This window comes from Erithacus rubecula (genome assembly GCF_903797595.1).
Source record: "Erithacus rubecula genome assembly, chromosome: 19".
Classification (NCBI taxonomy): Eukaryota; Metazoa; Chordata; class Aves; order Passeriformes; family Muscicapidae; genus Erithacus; species Erithacus rubecula.
In genome coordinates this window covers 11,054,914-11,072,737 of record NC_136671.1, presented here as the reverse complement: position 1 = coordinate 11,072,737, position 17,824 = coordinate 11,054,914, and the positions used below count along the sequence as shown (strand labels likewise).

At 44.0% G+C, this 17,824-nt stretch overlaps 1 protein-coding gene across 1 annotated transcript; it reads left to right on the top strand.

The window, feature by feature from the left end:
* The first annotated feature begins 569 nt into the window (after positions 1-569).
* VPS37B (VPS37B subunit of ESCRT-I) lies at positions 570-14,473 on the top strand. The gene is made up of 4 exons (XM_079323081.1): positions 570-742; positions 8,350-8,521; positions 9,110-9,192; positions 10,308-14,473. Exons 1-4 carry the CDS (start codon positions 638-640, stop codon positions 10,776-10,778), a joined length of 831 nt encoding a protein of 276 aa, XP_079179207.1. The 5' UTR covers positions 570-637; the 3' UTR covers positions 10,779-14,473.
* The last annotated feature ends 3,351 nt before the right edge of the window (positions 14,474-17,824 follow it).

Genomic DNA, 17,824 nt, shown 5'->3' with positions numbered 1-17,824 from the left:
GGAGGTTTTTAAGGCAAGACGGCGCGGCGCTCAGCGCTGTGGTCTGGCGGAGAAGGTGGTGATCGGTCACAAGCTGGACTCGATGACCTCAAAGGGCTTTTCCAACCTCATTGACTGATCCCTCGGGACTCCGAGGGCCCCGAGCGCCTCATGTGAGCACAGCCCACAAAGCTCGCCCTGTGTGGGGCTCTGCCCGGCGCTGTGTCCATGGAGGGGCTTCACCCGCTCACAGGGGCTCCCCTTACAGACCCCTCAATGGCCTTCACCCCTCACAGGGGCTTCACCCCCTCACAGTGGCTCCCCTCACAGGGGCTTCACCCCCTCACAGGGGCTTCACCTCCTCACAGTGGCCCCCCTCACAGTGGCTCCCCCCAAAGGGGCTTCACCCCCTCTTAGGGGCTTTTCTCACCGGGACTTCAACCCCTCACAGGGGCTCCCTCCTCAGCCACCGCGGCCCCCCCTCCCCAGCCCCTTTGGTTCCGTCCAGCAGCGCCCCCCTCCCGCCGCGCAGCCCCCGTGGTACGCCCCGACACGCCCCCCCGGCAGGGGGCGCTGAGGGCGGTGCCCGCCGGGCCGGGGCGAGACCGCGGCGGCACTTCCGGTGCGGGGCCGGGGCGGGAACGGGAGCGGGGCCGGGATGGCGCTGGACGTGCGGCGCCTGGAGGCGCTGAGCCTGCAGGAGCTCAGCGCGCTGCTGGACGACGAGGACCAGCTCCAGGGCATGGCCCGCGAGATGGAAGAGGTGAGCGGCTGCCTCGTCCTCCCCGGCCGCGGCCTCTCCTCGAGCCGCCCCCCTCAGCCCGCAGGGTCCGCGCCGCCGCCGGTGCCGCTCGCTGCTGGGGGTCCGTCACTCCCCGCTCCCCGGAGCCGCCGCGGAGCTGCCGGTGCGTGAGGAGCCGCCGGGGCTGCGGGAAGCGCTGGCGGTCGCTCCTCGCCTCCCGTTCCCCGCCGCCCCCGGCCCTCCTTCTCCCGGCCTTTTGTTCGGCCCGCGGCGGGGGGATCGCTGCCCGCTGGCTGCTGTGGGAAGGGTGAAGGCTCGGCCTTTGGAAAACGCTCAATTAAATTAATTCAACCGCTGAATTAGGAGGCACTGACGGCCCGGAGGTGGGATCTGCTTTTCCGTTCGCACAGCCCTTGTTTTGTGCCTTGGCCGTGGTGCAGGATTTTGCCTGGGTGAATTCAAAACAACGTGAAAGAGATTTCTGTGTGCCCCCGTTGGTATGCTGGGCGCAGCGAGGGCTGTCAGGCTTTTCTGCTGCTTGTTTTGCCTATTTGAAGTGTCTTTGTCAGTGCATCAGGCTCTAAGTCGTGCTTTTGGATTCGTGATTCTTAAAACAAAATAGGAGCCTGTTTTCTTCCTCTGACTGTGGTTGTCTTTAACTGGTTTTCTTATGTGCCAATGGACACTGGGTGTTACAGTTCAGATACGAGACTGTTCTGGGTTTATTTGGCCACAGATGTGCCTGAAAGAATCTCACTCTTAGTCAAATAAGAATGAATAAGATGAAACTATATGTATGAAAACTTGAAAAGAAAAAAATGTGCTCTGCTTCTCTGGGTCCTGTATTTATTGGGGTTTTTTTTTTGTTTTCTTAAATTAGAGGACAAAAGCCTCAGGAGAAGAAAAACAGTGGCAATGTGTTCTTGAGAAAGAAGCTTAGTTCATTAAGTGAAATCAGTTATAGTTGTGTTCCTTCAAACAAAGGTTCTGGCCCTTTTGGTGCTTCTGAGGAAATTTTTCTGGATCGCCTCGAGCCAAATTGTCAAAGTATTACACATGGAGAGGCCCACTGAAGGCTGGGCTGAGCTGATGAGGTGTCCTGGGGAATTTATTTGCTGTGTTATGCCACAGTTTGGATTTTGAACTTTGTGCCAGCAGATTTCTGGGAGCAGGGCTGCCATAATAACTTTTCGTGGGAGCATATATTTTGAGAACTCGGGAAGAAGCAGGCGGTGCTGTGGAAAGTAGAACACGCAGAGAGCTCTTGGAGGCCCCGTGGTTTGCTGGGGGCAGCAGCACCCTGCTGAATAAAAACTATTTTAGGAAACTCAGCGGGTTATAATGGGCTTAACTTTGTAAAGATGTGAACGGGTGCAGTGCTGCTGGTTCTGGTGTGACCTCTGACAAGGGACACGGGCACAAGGCCTGGCTTAGTGGGCTCATTATTATTATTTATTTGTCAGTCTGGACTTAAGACTGTAGGTCAGAAGTGACAGAAAACCATATCTTCTCTCAGTAGAAAAGATCCTCCCTCACTGCACAACCAGCCCATAGTCTCGATTTGACCCTCAGGTTTTCCTCTTTCCTTGGCATCTTAAGGCTTTTAAATTGTAAAGTTCTCTGGGCCCGAGGGAATATTTAGTGGTGTTTGGAAAGTGTGGCCAGGTTTGAAGGTGCTCAGGCTGTGTGGAAACAGGGCTGTGCTGCTGTCTGCTGTAATCCTCTTTTATTGGATGTGGAGGCTTTTGCTGGAGTCTGTTCAACTAGAAATGTGTTTACCCATCTTGGAAGGAATTGGCCATACTTGAATATTCCTTTCTCATTCTGTTTTTGCCTTCACTGAATTGTTTATGGCATGTGCTGCTGAGACCTGAGTTTTCACTGGGAAGTGTGTGGCAGGAAGAGGGAAAGAGGGAAATCCTGGACATTAAGGAGGCACCGTGGTGACTTCACTGCTGCTTGGCTGTCAATCCATGTGTATCCAGCTTGTAGGGTTAAAGTCCTTAAATTCCTAATTTTACTGTGCCATGCCGATGAATTCACTATTCTGGAGCCACTTCTCTGAGGTCACTTGTATTTTCAGTGACAAAGTTGGTTAAAGCTGATCCTTCCATAAGTGAAAAAAACCCATTGTTCTCCTTGTTGCAAGGGAAGCCCAGCTCAAACCCCAATGTTTTGTTCACAAAGGAGGAGGATTTAGAAAAACCACTTGGCTTTCTTGCTAACAGCTAAAAATAGGCACTTCCATTGTTACAGGGAGTGTATTCCTGTGTGGCATTTGAGCAGGATTTGTGGGGGTGTGTGTCTGTCTGTGAGTGCCCACGGGTGATGTCCTTGCAGCATGTCCTGTGTCCCCAGGTGTGTGACACTGTGGCATCAGGGCTCAGCTGCCACTTCTCCTGTCCCTCAGGTTGGCTTTGCAGCCTCTGGGCTTGCAGGGCTTGAACAATGAATGTCTTGTCTGTGAGAAAGAGGAAGGAAGCTCCTTGTCTGGTAGTCCCAGTCTTTTAAAACTGAGGAGGGTTTTTTTTTTATCATCCTCTCAGGTTGATCTCTGTGCTGCATGTACAGCATTCATCTTCATGAAATAGGCAATCACAGGATGGTTTGGGTTGGAAGGGAGCTGAAAGATCATTTAGTTCCAAACCCCCTGCTATGGCAGGGTCATAAAAGTAATTTGTTTATAAAAGTCAGTCTCGGTGAGATAACTCTAAAAAGAACAGATGAGAGAATTTGTGACCTGACACTGGTGATGATTTGATGAATTTCCCTGTGAAAGTGAATTTTCTTTTTATCTCCTGGAGCATTACTTCTGTGACAGTGCAGTATTGTACTACTGACTGCTAAGATTCCATGGCCAAAAATTACTTGCTTTTCAATACCTTAATTATGTGAAATCAAGAAGCCAGAAATGTATTGCCTTCTTCTCATTCCAGCATTTCAGAGTACACTGGCAAGCACAAAAGGATTTTTTTGAGCATAGTCCTTTTCTCAGAAGCTCATTGAAAAGATGATGCAGGGCAGAAAGTCCAAGTTAAACTATGTGCAGTCGTGCCCAGATTTCTTGGATTCCTACTCCTGTCCTAAAACCACATTGTGCAAGTGGTCATGTTCTTGTTGGCCAAACATGAAATTTAGTTGCAAAGTTAGGAATTAGACTTGGTGACAACTACAGATTTTTCTTTTCTAGCTGAGCATCAAATGAGTAACCTGTCTGTGTCTGATGAGTGCAAATTGCAGTGCTGAGTGTCTTGCCTCTGCAAGAAATGTCTAGGAACTGCAGCTTACCTTCTAAGCTTTATTTTGTCATTTTTAAGTAATCAGAAGAGCTAAATTTAGCCAATCTAATTACTCTGCAGTATGTTTTAATATTTATTGCAGAACAGATGTTGTTAGGGGGTGTATTATTATTCACGAGTCCTTGATAAAAAGCACTCCTAAATCTTCTGTAAAAGAAGTCTCCTTTCCTACTCTGCACCTGTCAGCTCCTCTTTCAGGGGTTCATTTGACACTCCAAATGTGTATCTTTATACTTCTACAGCATGGCTGCATATTTTATTCTGAATTTACAAGTATCTGTAAGTGAAAGAGAATGTGGGAATGATAGAGGCTGGAGAAATCTAAAACTAACAGGGATGTGTCCAGTGTATAAAGCAATTAAAACAGTGCCACACAAAGCTGCTTTTTATTTATAGCTCCTTAAGAGACTTTTTCTCGAAGGTACCAAGAGACTCCTGGCTGTGGTGCTGGCCAGAGCAAGCTTATAATTATAATTATAGCAGCTCTTGATGGACTTTGTGGGTAGTCAGGATTGCTCAGTTTCTCAGAGGCAGCTCCTCTGGGAATGTGCTTTGGGATGAACCAGAGTGACTCTTCTCAGAGATGTTTTACACAAATAACTCTTGCTGCAAACCATTATTTTGGAGTAAGGGATCAACATTTATAGTATGAATGTTGCTAAGCTAGTACTAGTTCTGGTTTAATTTTAACCAGCTTTTTTTTTTTTTTTTTCTTTTTTTAAAAGTGGGATGAAACAAAGCTGCAGTTCATAAAAGTAGTAGACTCTAAATTCCCAAAGCAGTTGCTGCTGCCTGCTCTTGGAAATGCTCATTAAATAAATCCTTGAGCAAAATTATTCAAATTATGTCCATTAAAGACATTCTATTTTTTAAGCAGCCTAAGTCTTCAAGTGATGCATAAATGGTGACTTTGGTTTTTAGTAACCTCAGTGTGTCCATGGCTTCATTTTCCTGCAGCAGTTTGGTGTTGAGTGGTCTGCTTAGGAATGAGCAATCCTGCACCATGAAAATCCCCTTTTAAGCAGCTCAGTGTGGTTACCCCATTTGTCCCAATCAGAATTCATAGTGAGAGCTTAGCAGGTAAAAAAAAAAAAAAAAAAAAAAAAAGTCATATATTCTCCTTAATATTGTCCTGTCTCATTGTGTCTCGTGATTCTGACTGGTATTTTCATCTGGTTTCAGATTAACATTTCCTGCCTGTTGAAGTGCTCATGACCTCAGGAGTCTTGTTAGAAATTCTGCAGGAGTCCCATGCTCCTGACTTATATCTCTAAATAACTTTTTTCCTTGCACTTCCAGTGGGCAGGTGAACAACCAGTGCAGGAGCAGTTCCTGCTAATGCACATTTTTGTCACACGTGACAACAAAATACCTTTTGTTGGATTTATTCCTTCCTCAGCTTTTGTCTTGTGGAAAGCTGTGATGTTGAAAGAATGCTTTGTGCTGCACTGATAATCTTAATAGACTGCTCCTGCTGGACTGTGCCTTTGACCCTTGGATGATTTTACAGCTTTTTTTTTTAAAGTAGTTTTAAATTATTTTAAAGCTTTTCCACAGCACTCTTTAGGCAGATTTTACAGTGGTTGCTTTCTGATTTCTCAGATTAACTTCCAAGTGCAGTGGAACAGTTGCTGTAAAGTTTTTACACAGATTTTAACATCAGTTACAGAGATTATTCTGGTTTCTAAATCATGCCTGTGTTCAAGTTGCATTGCTCTGGGATTATATCTGTTCTGTTTGTGAAATAGAATTCATAGACTTCAAAATTCTTTCAGTGCCATTAAATATTTCAATGTCCTGAAACAAGTGGATGGCTCTTCACCAACTCCTCCTTAAATTTCATTAAACATCATTCCTAAATTTGCTTTGTATTGGAGGAGCTGGTTCATCTCATGGTTTTGGGTGAGATTCAAGTTTCTCATCTCTCCAAATGTGCATTGTTAAAAGAAATTTGACACAGACCAATGTTGGAAGTAAAGAATTCAGGAGTAACATTTTAATTCATCATTAAGTATCAATTGCCATTTTTTATCAACTTCTATTAGAAAAAATATGCCCTTCTCAGAAGTGCTCTAATATGGAAAAAGTTTAGTCATTAAGTCCTGTGTAATTTCAAGCATTCTAACTTAAAGTACAATTAGAAACACCTTAACTTTTTCAGTTTAAAACAAGTATTTTTAAGACTTTTGCTCAAGTTGAGTCTGGTCCATAATTATGGACAGGACAGGATGTCACTGCCTTAGATGTGGTTAGGTCACATTAGTCACGTTTTTCTTATTTTTGCAAGTCAGATACATAATATCAGTGACACTTACTCATCTTTCACACATTTGAAATGATTTAAAAGTAAAGTTATTCAGCAGATCATTATAAAAGATTATTAATTTGTTTCTTCCTTCTCCTGCCTGGTCCTGTTGAGAAATATTCTGACAATTGAGGCAGGGACAACATCACAAAAGTCTCACCTGTCTTGCTCTGTTTATCTGGAGTCCCACCTTCTCCTCTTTACTATCAATGATTTTAGTAAAAGCTTCATTTTCCTGGTATTTGTGCTCTGGAAAGGATTATATGTTTGTGTGCACTGGCTTTTTTTCTGCCCTGAGTAAATGTACATCTTCTTCATCCTAAAAGAGAGGTCAAAGTTCTCTCATTAAACTGACTGTGCACCTGCTTTGACAGAATATCAGCCTCCCAAGCAGTGAAAATACTGAATTCACTGTGAGGAAGTAGTGAGCTCATTAAAATGGTGAAAGAGGCACCAGAACCCATCAATCTTTTTGCACACAATTTTCCTTGGCTGGCAGTTCAGGAGCCAGTGAGGGACAAGGCTTGTGGTGATGGCAGGAGCTTGCTAAGAGTTGGGTGCCACTCATGAAACTGTTAAATCCTGTGTATTTGAATTCCCTTCATAATTCTTTTTAAAAAAAATGTAAAATAGGGGGGACTTCACCTTTCTGAAAGCAGCAGTCCTAACAGGATCAGGTCGTATGAGAATAAACAAATGGAAAACCAGTTTAATTTGCATTATTTTGCATTAGATTCCAAGGTAAGAAGAGGATTTTCTTTTTATTCTTTGAAAGGATCCACATTGAACACAAGCATAGGGCTGGATGCTTATTTAGGCTTGAGAAGACAAAACAACATTGAAAGTGTGAATTTCACAATTTGGAGTACAATTGGGATTGATGTAGTATTTAGGACTCTGCATTATCCTTTGTTGTTTTTGGGTTTTTAAGTGATTTGCAAGAACAGGGTGAGAGTAAAGCTTTGGTTTTTGGAGAGTGATATCTGGACACAAAGGTGTGTTTGAGTAACACCAAGCTAGTATTGAATGTAGGAAATTAAATTAAAGTAACATAAATATTTCAAAAGGAAGTAATTGCTCTCAAAGACAGTTGCTGTGCTTGGAAAAACACCTGAATTTTGATGCTGACCTTTTCTGGGGCTTTTAAACAGCTCATTTAGGTTTTCTCTTTCCTGTTTCTGGGTGTGGCTCTGTCCACCCAGAAGTGTGGCAGGAGCAAGGTCTGTGCTTCTGTTTGGAAATGGGAGCAGCTCCAGCTGGATAACCCGGGATAACCTGGGCTGGAAGGGGCCAAAATGACCCTCCTGGATGGAGGAGCTCACAAAAATGCACCAAATTCTCTTGGTGTTGAAGGCAGCTCTGTAAAATTAGTCTGTTGTGCCCCAGGAGGAGTATTCCACTTGTTGATTCAGCCTGAGAATCTGAAATCAAATCCCTTGGTTGTTTTTTTTTTTCCCCTTTTGATGTCTGAATATTTTAATGAATTTAATGTGACACCCAGGGCAGACTTGTCCAAACACTCAGCTCTCCCAGAGCTCCTGAAGGCTCTCTTGATGAAATCATGTGCATGTGTGATTGTGAGCTAACTGGAATCTGCCTGAACCTTGGGTGTGTGAGAATTGTCAGTTTTTCTTTAGGCTAGGAACTGTTAAGCAGAAGGATTAAACTGAAAAAAAATGAAGTTTTGGCCTTAATTCAGGATTGGTGTAACACAGTTGGGGAAGAATATTCTAGAGAAGGAACAGTCACGATGCCATCCTTATTTTTTACACTTTAACAAGATAAGGGATGATATTCTTCTGCACTCATTGTATCTCACTGCTGGAATTCAAATTTTTTCAAGAGCTGTTGCTTTATCTACCAATGTTCACCATTTGTTCATCAGTTGCAGGTCCACAGCACTAATTCTTACATAAAGCTTACTTTTGCTGTTTATTTAAAAGTTTTCAAATTCTCATTTTGTCTTGCTTAATAACTTCACTGTCATTTCATACACTTTGTTTTTGTTTTTAATTTCTGTCCAGGCCCAAAATGTTCAGCACAGCAAGGACATGACCCTTGCCAGCAACCGCAGTCTGGCAGAAGGAAATCTCCTGTACCAGCCAAAGCTGGAGTCTCTGAAATCAAATCTGACTGAGAAATATCAAGAGCTGCAAGTTCTTTTTGAAGCATACCAGATAAAGAAAACAAAGCTAGGTAACAGTGGATGGTGACAATTATGATTTGCTGTTTTCTAAGTGAATGTAAATGTGTTGTCTGGTTGTTGGTTGGTTTTTGGTGTCTCATTTTTAGCTGTGAATTAGGGTACAAAGTGAGATGTCATTCTTGTGTAGTGCTGAAATAGATCACACTTCTGATGATTTATTAAGGGACTGTCACATCTAGTAACAGATGCTGTGGATTCTTCTTGTTACCTACCTGTTCTTGACCTACTCTTCTCTAAATTATCTACTTCATTTACCTTGCTGAAGAGCAAAACACTTTGAATTTTCAGTGACTATTTATAAATCAAATGGCATATTACATTTAACTTTTATACTGAATTGTATTGTACATCTGATACTGCACTTGCTGAAGTGCTTTCAATATTATAAATACATAATTGGAATTAAATTTCAGCTCTTAGCTCTCTGATTGTATTCCTGAACCTCATTGTATATTTCTTGTAACCATCCTGTGCAGAACTGCAGAGCCTGGTTGTGCAGATGTCCCTTAGAGGTTGTTGTGTGTTCTGAAGTCACTTAGAGCCTGCTGTCATTTTCTGTCCTTCCTGTGCCTTTGCAGACAGACAATCCAGTAATGCTTCCCTGGAGACCCTGCTGGCCCTGCTGCAGGCTGAGGGGGCCAAGATTGAGGAAGACACAGAGGTACTGACAGAACACCCCAGTTCTGCCCCTTCCACCACTGCCAGAACCTTCCATGGCTGCAATGCTGAGCTGAGCATGTGACAGATGAAGGAGTAGTCTTAAGAATATGGTCTTGTCTCTGCTTTGAACTTCAGGGAGCAGCTATTTGATTCCAGCAATTTTATTTCTTTTTTATCTGAGTAATTTTTTACTCTTTAACATCTTTGAAGTTCAAGAGAGAAAGGGCATCTTTTTAGAAAAGACAGGCAAGCTTCCTAATTCCTTGGCTTTGCCTTCAAACTTGTAGAGTTAAAAATGTGCAATCTTTTTTTAATGGGATTTGTCTCGGATATGTATTACTTCATAATAGATGTCAATTAGTAGCCTAATAAAAAAAACTATGCCTGTGCTGCTTTTCCTCCAGTGTTTCTGATGAAATATTCCATTGTGATTTCACTGTGTCTGTGCAGGTGCCAGGGGTCACCACTTGCTGTGGCACAAGTGCTTGAAGGGTGATCTGACTTCAGAATAATGGGAATGTTTGGTTTTGTTTGCTGATTTGCATGCAGGCATTTTCTGTAATTAATCAGGAATAAAAAATTTGCTTATTAGCCTTGAGTTGTGATTGTAAGAAGACATTCCCAGGACAAACTGAATTTTGTGATTTGATGTTTGTTCAGCTCTCAGTTATTAAACATCATTTACCCAAAGCCACAAGTAAGGGTGAGTCTTAGACCTGATTTAACAATAATCTCTGTGCTGAGTCTCACAGAGTTCCCAGTGATTCTGTTGGCATTCAAGCAGCACTGAGCTGTAATTCAGCTTAGCTGGCAATCTGGGAAGCTGCTGGACTTGGTTTGTTCCCATCTCTGGTGATCAGGGGAATGCTCAGAGCAAGATTCAGATGTTTTTACTGCTGTTACTTCAGTATAAATTTATGCAAAAGTGATATTTAACTCTCAGTGCTTCTGAGTAATAACCAACTCATAGTTCTGCTCAGAATTCTTCAGTATGCCAGTCATCTTCCATATGCCAGCTGGAAAATCACAGGCAAAATGATGCTATTTTTGGGATGTGAGCCATTTAGATTCTGTTGCAGTAGGCTGTTTCCTAAGAGAATGTTCTGTATTTGACAGAATATGGCAGAGAAGTTCCTTGACGGCGAAATACCACTGGATTCCTTCATCGACGAGTACCAGAGCAAGCGGAAGCTGGCTCACCTGCGGCGGGTGAAGATCGAGAAGCTGCAGGAGATGGTGCTGAAGGGACAGAGACTGGCGCCGCGCCCGCCCGAGCCCGCGCCCGCCGCCGATCCCTTCGGGGCGGATGCGACCCCTCCTCCCGCGGTGCTGCCGCGGCGGATCCCGCCGCCCCCGCCTCCCTCCGGCCCCGCAGGACGATTCCCCGCTCCCCCCGTGAGCTCAGGACCGGCCTTCTCTTACCCAGCTGCTCCCTACCCTCCTCTCCCGCCTCGCTCGGGAGCGGCTCAGCCCACGAGTCAGATGCCACAGCCGGGATACCCAGCCCAGTGTGTGCCGCCCTACCCTCCTCCTCTGCCCCAGAGACCACCTCGCCTTCCACCACACCCTGGCTTTATCCTCCAGTAGATATTTGGGTGCGTCTGACTTAAGTATTGGTGCTTCTATTTCCTTTTCCCCCATCAGAGACTTGCTGCAGGCAATGGGAAGCCTCTGTTCTTTGCACAAGGGAGCACAAAGGCCGAGCTGTGGCACAGAGGTTTGCAATTGCTTTGCTAAATGTGCTGAGTGTTTGTTTGCAAAGGTCAGTGATGAGGTTTTCCTAGGAAGGTGATAAGGTCTAAATTCTGTAAATCCATCAAACTGGGGAGGCACTCACAGTGGATTTGCTCTGAATTCCTTAGTGATGGCAAAGCAGCATCCTCCTGTGTTGTGCTGTATTCCCGTGGCAGCTGGATGTGTGTGTGGCCAACAGGGAGCTGCTTGTCTCTCTGAGGAATTCTGTGTCTTGACACCCTTGGGATGGTAACAACCATATCTGGCTGCTGGGCCAGGGGTGTGCACGGGCCCCCCTGAGCATCTCTGTGCATCCAGGGCAGGTGCACGATGTTTTCAGAGCTCACTGAGCTGAAACTCCTGTCAGAACACCTTGGGGGGGGGTTAGACAGGGAAAATGACAAGAGTTTCATTTCTGCATTTCAGTTGTTACCTTAGACAGTGTGTAATCAAAGTAGGCACTACTCCCACTCCTAAATAGCTTGATACCCTCAAAGTCCTGGTCTCTTGAAATGAAACTAAACTGTTTGTAGAGCCAGTTTAGGGTTTTATAGACACTTTACCAGGCAGTTTTATTTCCTTGCCTATTAAGACTCTTTCTAACAGTTGTTTTTTTTTTCTCCTTTTCCACACCTTGGATACAGAAATGATTTTTTTACACCGGTGCTTAGCTTTTGCTACCATGTGATTCCAGGAATCTAGGCAGGGTATTTTCTTAATCAAATACTGGATTTTCACATGTAATTGCCCACTTGAATTTCCACAATTTTGTTTTATTTCTTAACTGTGTCTCTCACTCGGCAGAACTATTTTTAACTTTCCCATTTTGTTTAGTTTTGCAGTTGGGAGCATGTGTATCTATCTTGAATTTGCAGTTAATGTTTCTCTGCAAGGAGACAAAAAAGAAAAGCCTTTTGAAGTCCACGGTGGCTGTTTGCATCTTCCAGAATCCCTTCCTGACTCACGCCCCTGGATGGGAGAGGCTTTTTAGGGCAGCTCAGATTTCACTCTCTTGAAGCCTAAGGTGCAGACACATGCTGGTATTTTAATCGAGCACCGGGGGAGGCAAATTTTAACTTGTTGTTTGCACAGATTGTGTCTGTGAATTTGTTACCAATCAGTCCAGAATCTGTCAAAGCCCCTGGTTATTTCAGAACCTTTTGGTATCATTGTCCTGGAATGCACTACATTGTTTGGAAGTTTGTACTACAACCATCAGTCAGAATAGAATATCTAATTTTTTTTTTCTTTATGTAAGACCCAGATTGTCCCTTAATCATTTCCTCTGGAGTGTGGTGGTTAGCAAATACTAATCTGAAATTAAGCTAATAACAGGAAGCTCTCGATTCTGCAAATATAAATATGGTCATTTTGTTTTGCCTTCTGCAGACAAAGGGCAGAAGGTTGGTCAGTGTTACTGGCATCTGAACCAATACCCCAGTGTAAGTCTGGCAAGCTTTTATAGATGGGGGATTTTGTGAAGCAATGTGCATTGGATTTGTTTGCAAAGTGTGTTTTTTCTGTAATCTAGTGATGGTACAGGATGTGGTTGTTTTTGGTTTTTTTTTTTTTTCTAATAGTGTGATATTTTTTCTTGGTATTATTTTCTTACTGAAGCTTTGTATAAGCATGGTTAATTATGACTCGTTTCAAAGTAACTTTGCTGTGCTGTTAGTGCTGGTATTTGAATGGCAGCTGTTGTATCTGGATGCTAAACATGAGTCTGCTGTAGAAATGGTTTTGTGTCCTAGAAAGAATTAAAGTGGGTGGGGGCTACCAGGGTGGTGTCTGAATACAGAAATTCATTCTTTGAGCCTGCTACACAAAAACTAAAACACTCCCGAATCAGTTTTACTAAGATTTCATAAAAACAACCAGGTATATTTTACACTTATCAAGTGCCAACTTTTTTTTGTGAGGGTTGGAAATCCTCAGAAGTGTTGGGGGTGATGGATAAGTGTATTGTGAATTTGCACTGCATTTTATGTATCAGACTTTATTGGTATTAGTAGTCCAAAACTATTTTTACTACTTGTTAAATCTTCTGTCTTTTGGTAACTTTTGTGATAACAATGACCTTTCAGGGATACTTTATCTAAAAACAACCTCTTGTGCACACTAAATACAGACAAAGCTAATGCAATTTTTTTGTCTGAAAGCAAAACAATGCATTATTGCATATGCATGTGGCTGATGTGCCTTAGGATCACTACTTGTGATTGTAATTCTAGGATATTAGCATTTTTATCATTTGAATGGCCATTGCTTAACTCTAATTTAAGGGCTCTTAGAGAGCACTGACTTTTACAAAAAACTGACCCTCATACTTCAGAAAAAAACCAGCTGTATCTGCTATTTGTAAGCTTATGGTTGCCTTCACTGATGGGTAAGTTTGAACGTAGCTGATGTAACTAATGTGATGTTTCAGTTATTGCAAGCTCATAACTGAAGTCCAGCTGCTCATGGAAAACGTTTTGCCATTAATTTTGTGTGTGTGTGCACACAAACTGTAAATATTTACTTGACTGCTGGTGATGTTTAAGGGTAAAGGAGAAGAATGACTGTGGAAAGCTGTTCAGTCTTTTCAGCAACAAACTTGATGAAACACTAACCAGGCAAGAACTGTGTCAGTGCTTTCAACCTGTTGCCCTTCAACAGCTTCTTCTGTTCTGTTATAGCTAATAAATAAATAAATTCTGCTCTGGTTAGGATGTTTAGAATTGTACTAATTTGCACTGTTTATAAGATAGTGAGATTAAAATGCCATAGGCAAGCTGAGACTCGAGAGGGGGTGGCTCACGATGCTTGCCAAAAAAAAAATTATATATATATATATATAAAAGGATTTTTGATGTCTGCTACAAATAGCATATACTTCCCCAAAGCAATTGGAGTGGAGAAAAATCCTTTCAATCCACCGTGTACCACAGCTTCAGAGTGTTGGTAGCATTGGCAATGCTCTCCTGGGGTGGCATTGTTTGTGCCAGTCTTTTGTACACATTTTGTGAGCTGGGACTTGGACTTGGGACCGACTGCAGGGAGCAGCTCTGGCTCCTGGGTGGGTCTCACTGCACTCAGAGCTGCCTCCAGAGAAGGTGGAGTTGTGGAGTTGGTTGTTCCAGCACAGCTGATCCAGGCAGGTCCCTCTGAAGCTCTGGAGGGAGCAGGAGCTGCCCTGGGGTGCCAGGAGGCACCTGGGCCCTGGCTGCTCCAGGTGACCATCCCATTCCTGCCCCAGCCTGCACAGCTCAGTCTCCACCTCTCTTGGGACTTCTCTGCCCTCTCAAACTGGAATCATGATGTAGATACAGAGCTCAAACCAACAATTCTTTCAGCCTCACGTGGAGCTGCGTGGCAGACGTGGAGTTCAGAGGGGGCAGAGTCGTCCTGTGCCTGAACAGTTCCTCTGTGTGATCCTGGACTGTCTTAATCAGGGGCAGTTTTATATGCCAGGCAAGTTGTGAAACATACAGTGGAGTTGTTTGCATAATAAGTCTTTCTGTTATCTACTGTGTTCTGATTTTAAATAAAATAGCATATCTCTTGGTGTCCTGTCTCCTTGTGGCTCCATGGTGCAGTTATATTAATGATTTTCAACCTTAATGAGTTATTTTCTGTAGCAACATAAACACAGTTGTAGGTGGATGTGGAACATAAAATTGCAAAATGTTTTAATTATTCATAGCAAATCTGTTGGCTGTGTTTTTAGTGATGGATGTAATGAATCCATTTTGTATGGAGCTGATGCAGGATGGGTTTGCTCACAGTAGATTTTCCATGTTGTAATAAGGGCAGGGAGGTAGGTGAGCTGGCTGTCAGGTAAAACCCCTTTGCTTTTTTCTGATTTCCTACAATTAGCTAGTGGGAATGTTCACAATCTCCCTGGAGAGGCTGAAGGGAGAAAGCCTTTTATTTTTAAGAGAGGAAAATCTTAGATTTCAGCCAAGTTAGGAGAAATGAGTCAACCAGAGTTATTTAGGAATATGAGTCAGAGGGCAGAAAAGACCTGATGTAATTTGCTGTGATATCTGTCGCTTTAGTAGCAATATGAACCAGAAATCCTAGTGCAGAATAACTGATCAGGGAAGAAAATGCCTTTTTAAATTGTTTCTTGATCCATTCTGTTTGTGGTGGCTGCAGAGATTGGATAACCTGCACAAAAGGGAAGGTGCAGATGAGGAGAAGCTGCTGTGCTGACTCAGTGCAGGTGGGCGAGGGCAGGGGAAGGTGTTATGTAAAAGCTGCAGCTCTTCAGCTCGGCTCTTCTCACAATTTGCTGGTTTGTAGCTTGAAGGGCTGTGGGACTCCAGCTGTGCCTGTGCAGAGCTGGGGATCTTCCCTGAGCTTGGAGCCCCGGGAGCTCCTTCTGCAAAGGGGGTGAGGTCAGGGAGGGGACCCGGTGGCACAAAACAGCGAAATGCCGCAGTGAAGGGAGGGGTTGGGGACACCGTGGCTTGTCCCCTCTCTGGAGGTGCCTGTGGAGGTTCTGCAGGTCCTTCCCTTGCTCTTGCTCCTGTAATTGCATCCCCTGGGGCTGTGCATTAATCGTTCCTCATGCCAGGCTTTTGCAGGTTTGCCTCGCTGAGACTCGGGCACTGAAACTGGGCGTGTTGCTTGAGGGCTCTTGAGAGATTTTGGGTCTTGACTGAAGTTTCAGAGGTGCCTGGGCAGCCTGTGCTGGGCTCTCAGCCTCACTCTCCATTTTTACCCCACCTGCAGGACAAATCCCAGGCTGCTGAGGCTGGCAGATGTGCCAGTGCAGACCCTGGATCCTGCTGTAAGCTAAAAGCTATTTTTTTAATACTGCTTATTATTTCCAAACAGCTCAAAGGTGCTTTTTCTGCACTCCTGTAGGTGATGAGTAGGAATTATTTTTTCCTCCAAAGCTAAAAATGCTTCCATCTCACCACATGATCCCACACCTTGCTATGTGCACTTAAAGCTGCACATTATTCTAGCAACCACTGCTTGGGATGGGCCAGTTCCTGAGGGGTTGGTAATCCTGAAGGGAACCACAGAGGATGGGGGGTGACAAAGTGGCTCCAGTTTCTCTGAAATGAGACCACTGGCTGAGGAGAAATGTGGAAATGCCTTTTGGCCTGGGGTGTGTTGTCTCACATGGTATGAAGGGAATCCAGAGCAGCTTTGTATTTTTTTTTTGTTTTGATTTAAACGTGCATAGCCATGAAGCATTTGTTAAATGATTTGATTAGCTGGTGCTTCTTGGTTATCCCAGTCATTCTTCTGAGTGGGTCATTCAGGAAATACCATCCCTAAACACTGTCCTGTCCAAACTCCTGTAATTCATGCCTGGTTGGGCACAGCAGAAAAAAAACTTTTCTTGCAAAGGAGTGGCTGCTTTTCGTGGCTTCAAGGGCTCTTAAAAAACATTCTTTTGCAGTAGTTTTGTGGTTTGGTTTCTTCACCTGACTTCCTAGAGCCTGTAGCAGCCTGTTTTCTGCTTGTGTGCTTCATTTCAATGCACTTTTCCCCCCCAGTGATCTGACACTTGTGTTTTGCCAGCTTTGCTCTCTGTTGCTGCTGTTGCTGAGCTGCAGCTGCTTCTGTGCTGCTGTTCAGACTAATCTGTGGTCACTGGAGGTTTGAGGGAGCCAGAGGGTGGGCAGAGCTGTGAGCCTGCTTGAAAACTGCTTCAAGAAAAAATAAATTGTACTTTACTCACCTGGGTGGAAAGGAGCAGAAGGTGGCCAATTTCACAACTGGTTATTTTCCACTGCTTCTCTTACAGGTACTGAGTAAAATTTGTTCTCAGGAGCACATTGAATTAAATGTCTTCCTCTGTCCACAGCCACAATAATGGTATTTATAAGTCATTAGCAGATTGGATCCTGCACAACAGGATGTCTTGATGGAGTCTCAGAATAAACCTTTGCAGAAACAGTTTGTCTTTCTGATTTTTTTTGTCAGCTACAACTAGCAAACACTTTCCAAAAAAGTATAGGACTGAAAGAAAAAAATAGACTGGGCAGTAAGAATAATTTTTGTACAAAAATTAACTTAGATTACATTTCAAGTGGTTTATAGAGTTTCTTTTTATTTGTGCTTATTCTTTTTGAGACTTTTGATTATGTTGGCCTGGATAGTTTTAAGTAAATCACAGTGTGACAGCAGTGGGGGTAAACAAGTTACATTTAGCCACAGATCAATCTCAAAGCCACATTTTATTTTTGAATTCTTTAAATAGAATGAATCCTTTAAGTAGGACTCTGGCTAGAGTTTAAAAGTTTGCATTCTTGTTTAATCAGTATTTCCATGATGAAATGTGATGGTGTGAGTGGAGGGATGACATCAGTCTCCCAGCAAATATATCTTTATCACTGTCTATAAATAGACCTCGAGCTACTGCAGAAAGCACTTCCTTGAGAGAAAAGGGCTGTGGAAGAAACGAAACTCATCAGGGGGCTGGCCCCTGTCACTGCTGTCACTGCTCTGATGTGGCCACAGCTCTGTAACCCTGCCCAGGAATCAAGCTCCAGGCTGGAGTGATGGCAGCAGAAGCTGCAGGCTCAGAGCAGCTGCTCTGCTCCCCTCAGCACAGGAGAGCAGCAGAGCCCTGCTGGGGATGCACTTTGGCCACCCAGGGAGCTGGGAAAGCAGCAGTGGCACCTGAGTGCCCAGAAACCTGCCCAGCCCCTGCCAGGCTGGAACAGCAGCAACCTCAGCCAGCACCAGACTGCTGTGGACTGAAATAAATAATGAGCACCCCAGAAATGTGTTTACCTGAGATACAGCCACTTGTAATTCTTGTTAACTGCTTTACAGCCTCTTGGCAGGCACACAGATGGAAAGCCCTGGGTTTTACTGTGGCTTTTATGGAGTTTGATTGTAATTGGGTCTGAGGCTAACAAGGGATGGGATGTAAGTGCTGACTGAACATG

Coding starts and splice junctions, on each gene's coding strand:
- VPS37B (XM_079323081.1), top strand. CDS start 638: ATGGCGCTGGACGTGCGGCGCCTGGAGGCGCTGAGCCTGCAGGAGCTC. Junction 743..8,349: donor TGGCCCGCGAGATGGAAGAG/GTGAGCGGCTGC, acceptor ATTTCTGTCCAG/GCCCAAAATGTTCAGCACAG. Junction 9,193..10,307: donor AGATTGAGGAAGACACAGAG/GTACTGACAGAA, acceptor TGTATTTGACAG/AATATGGCAGAGAAGTTCCT.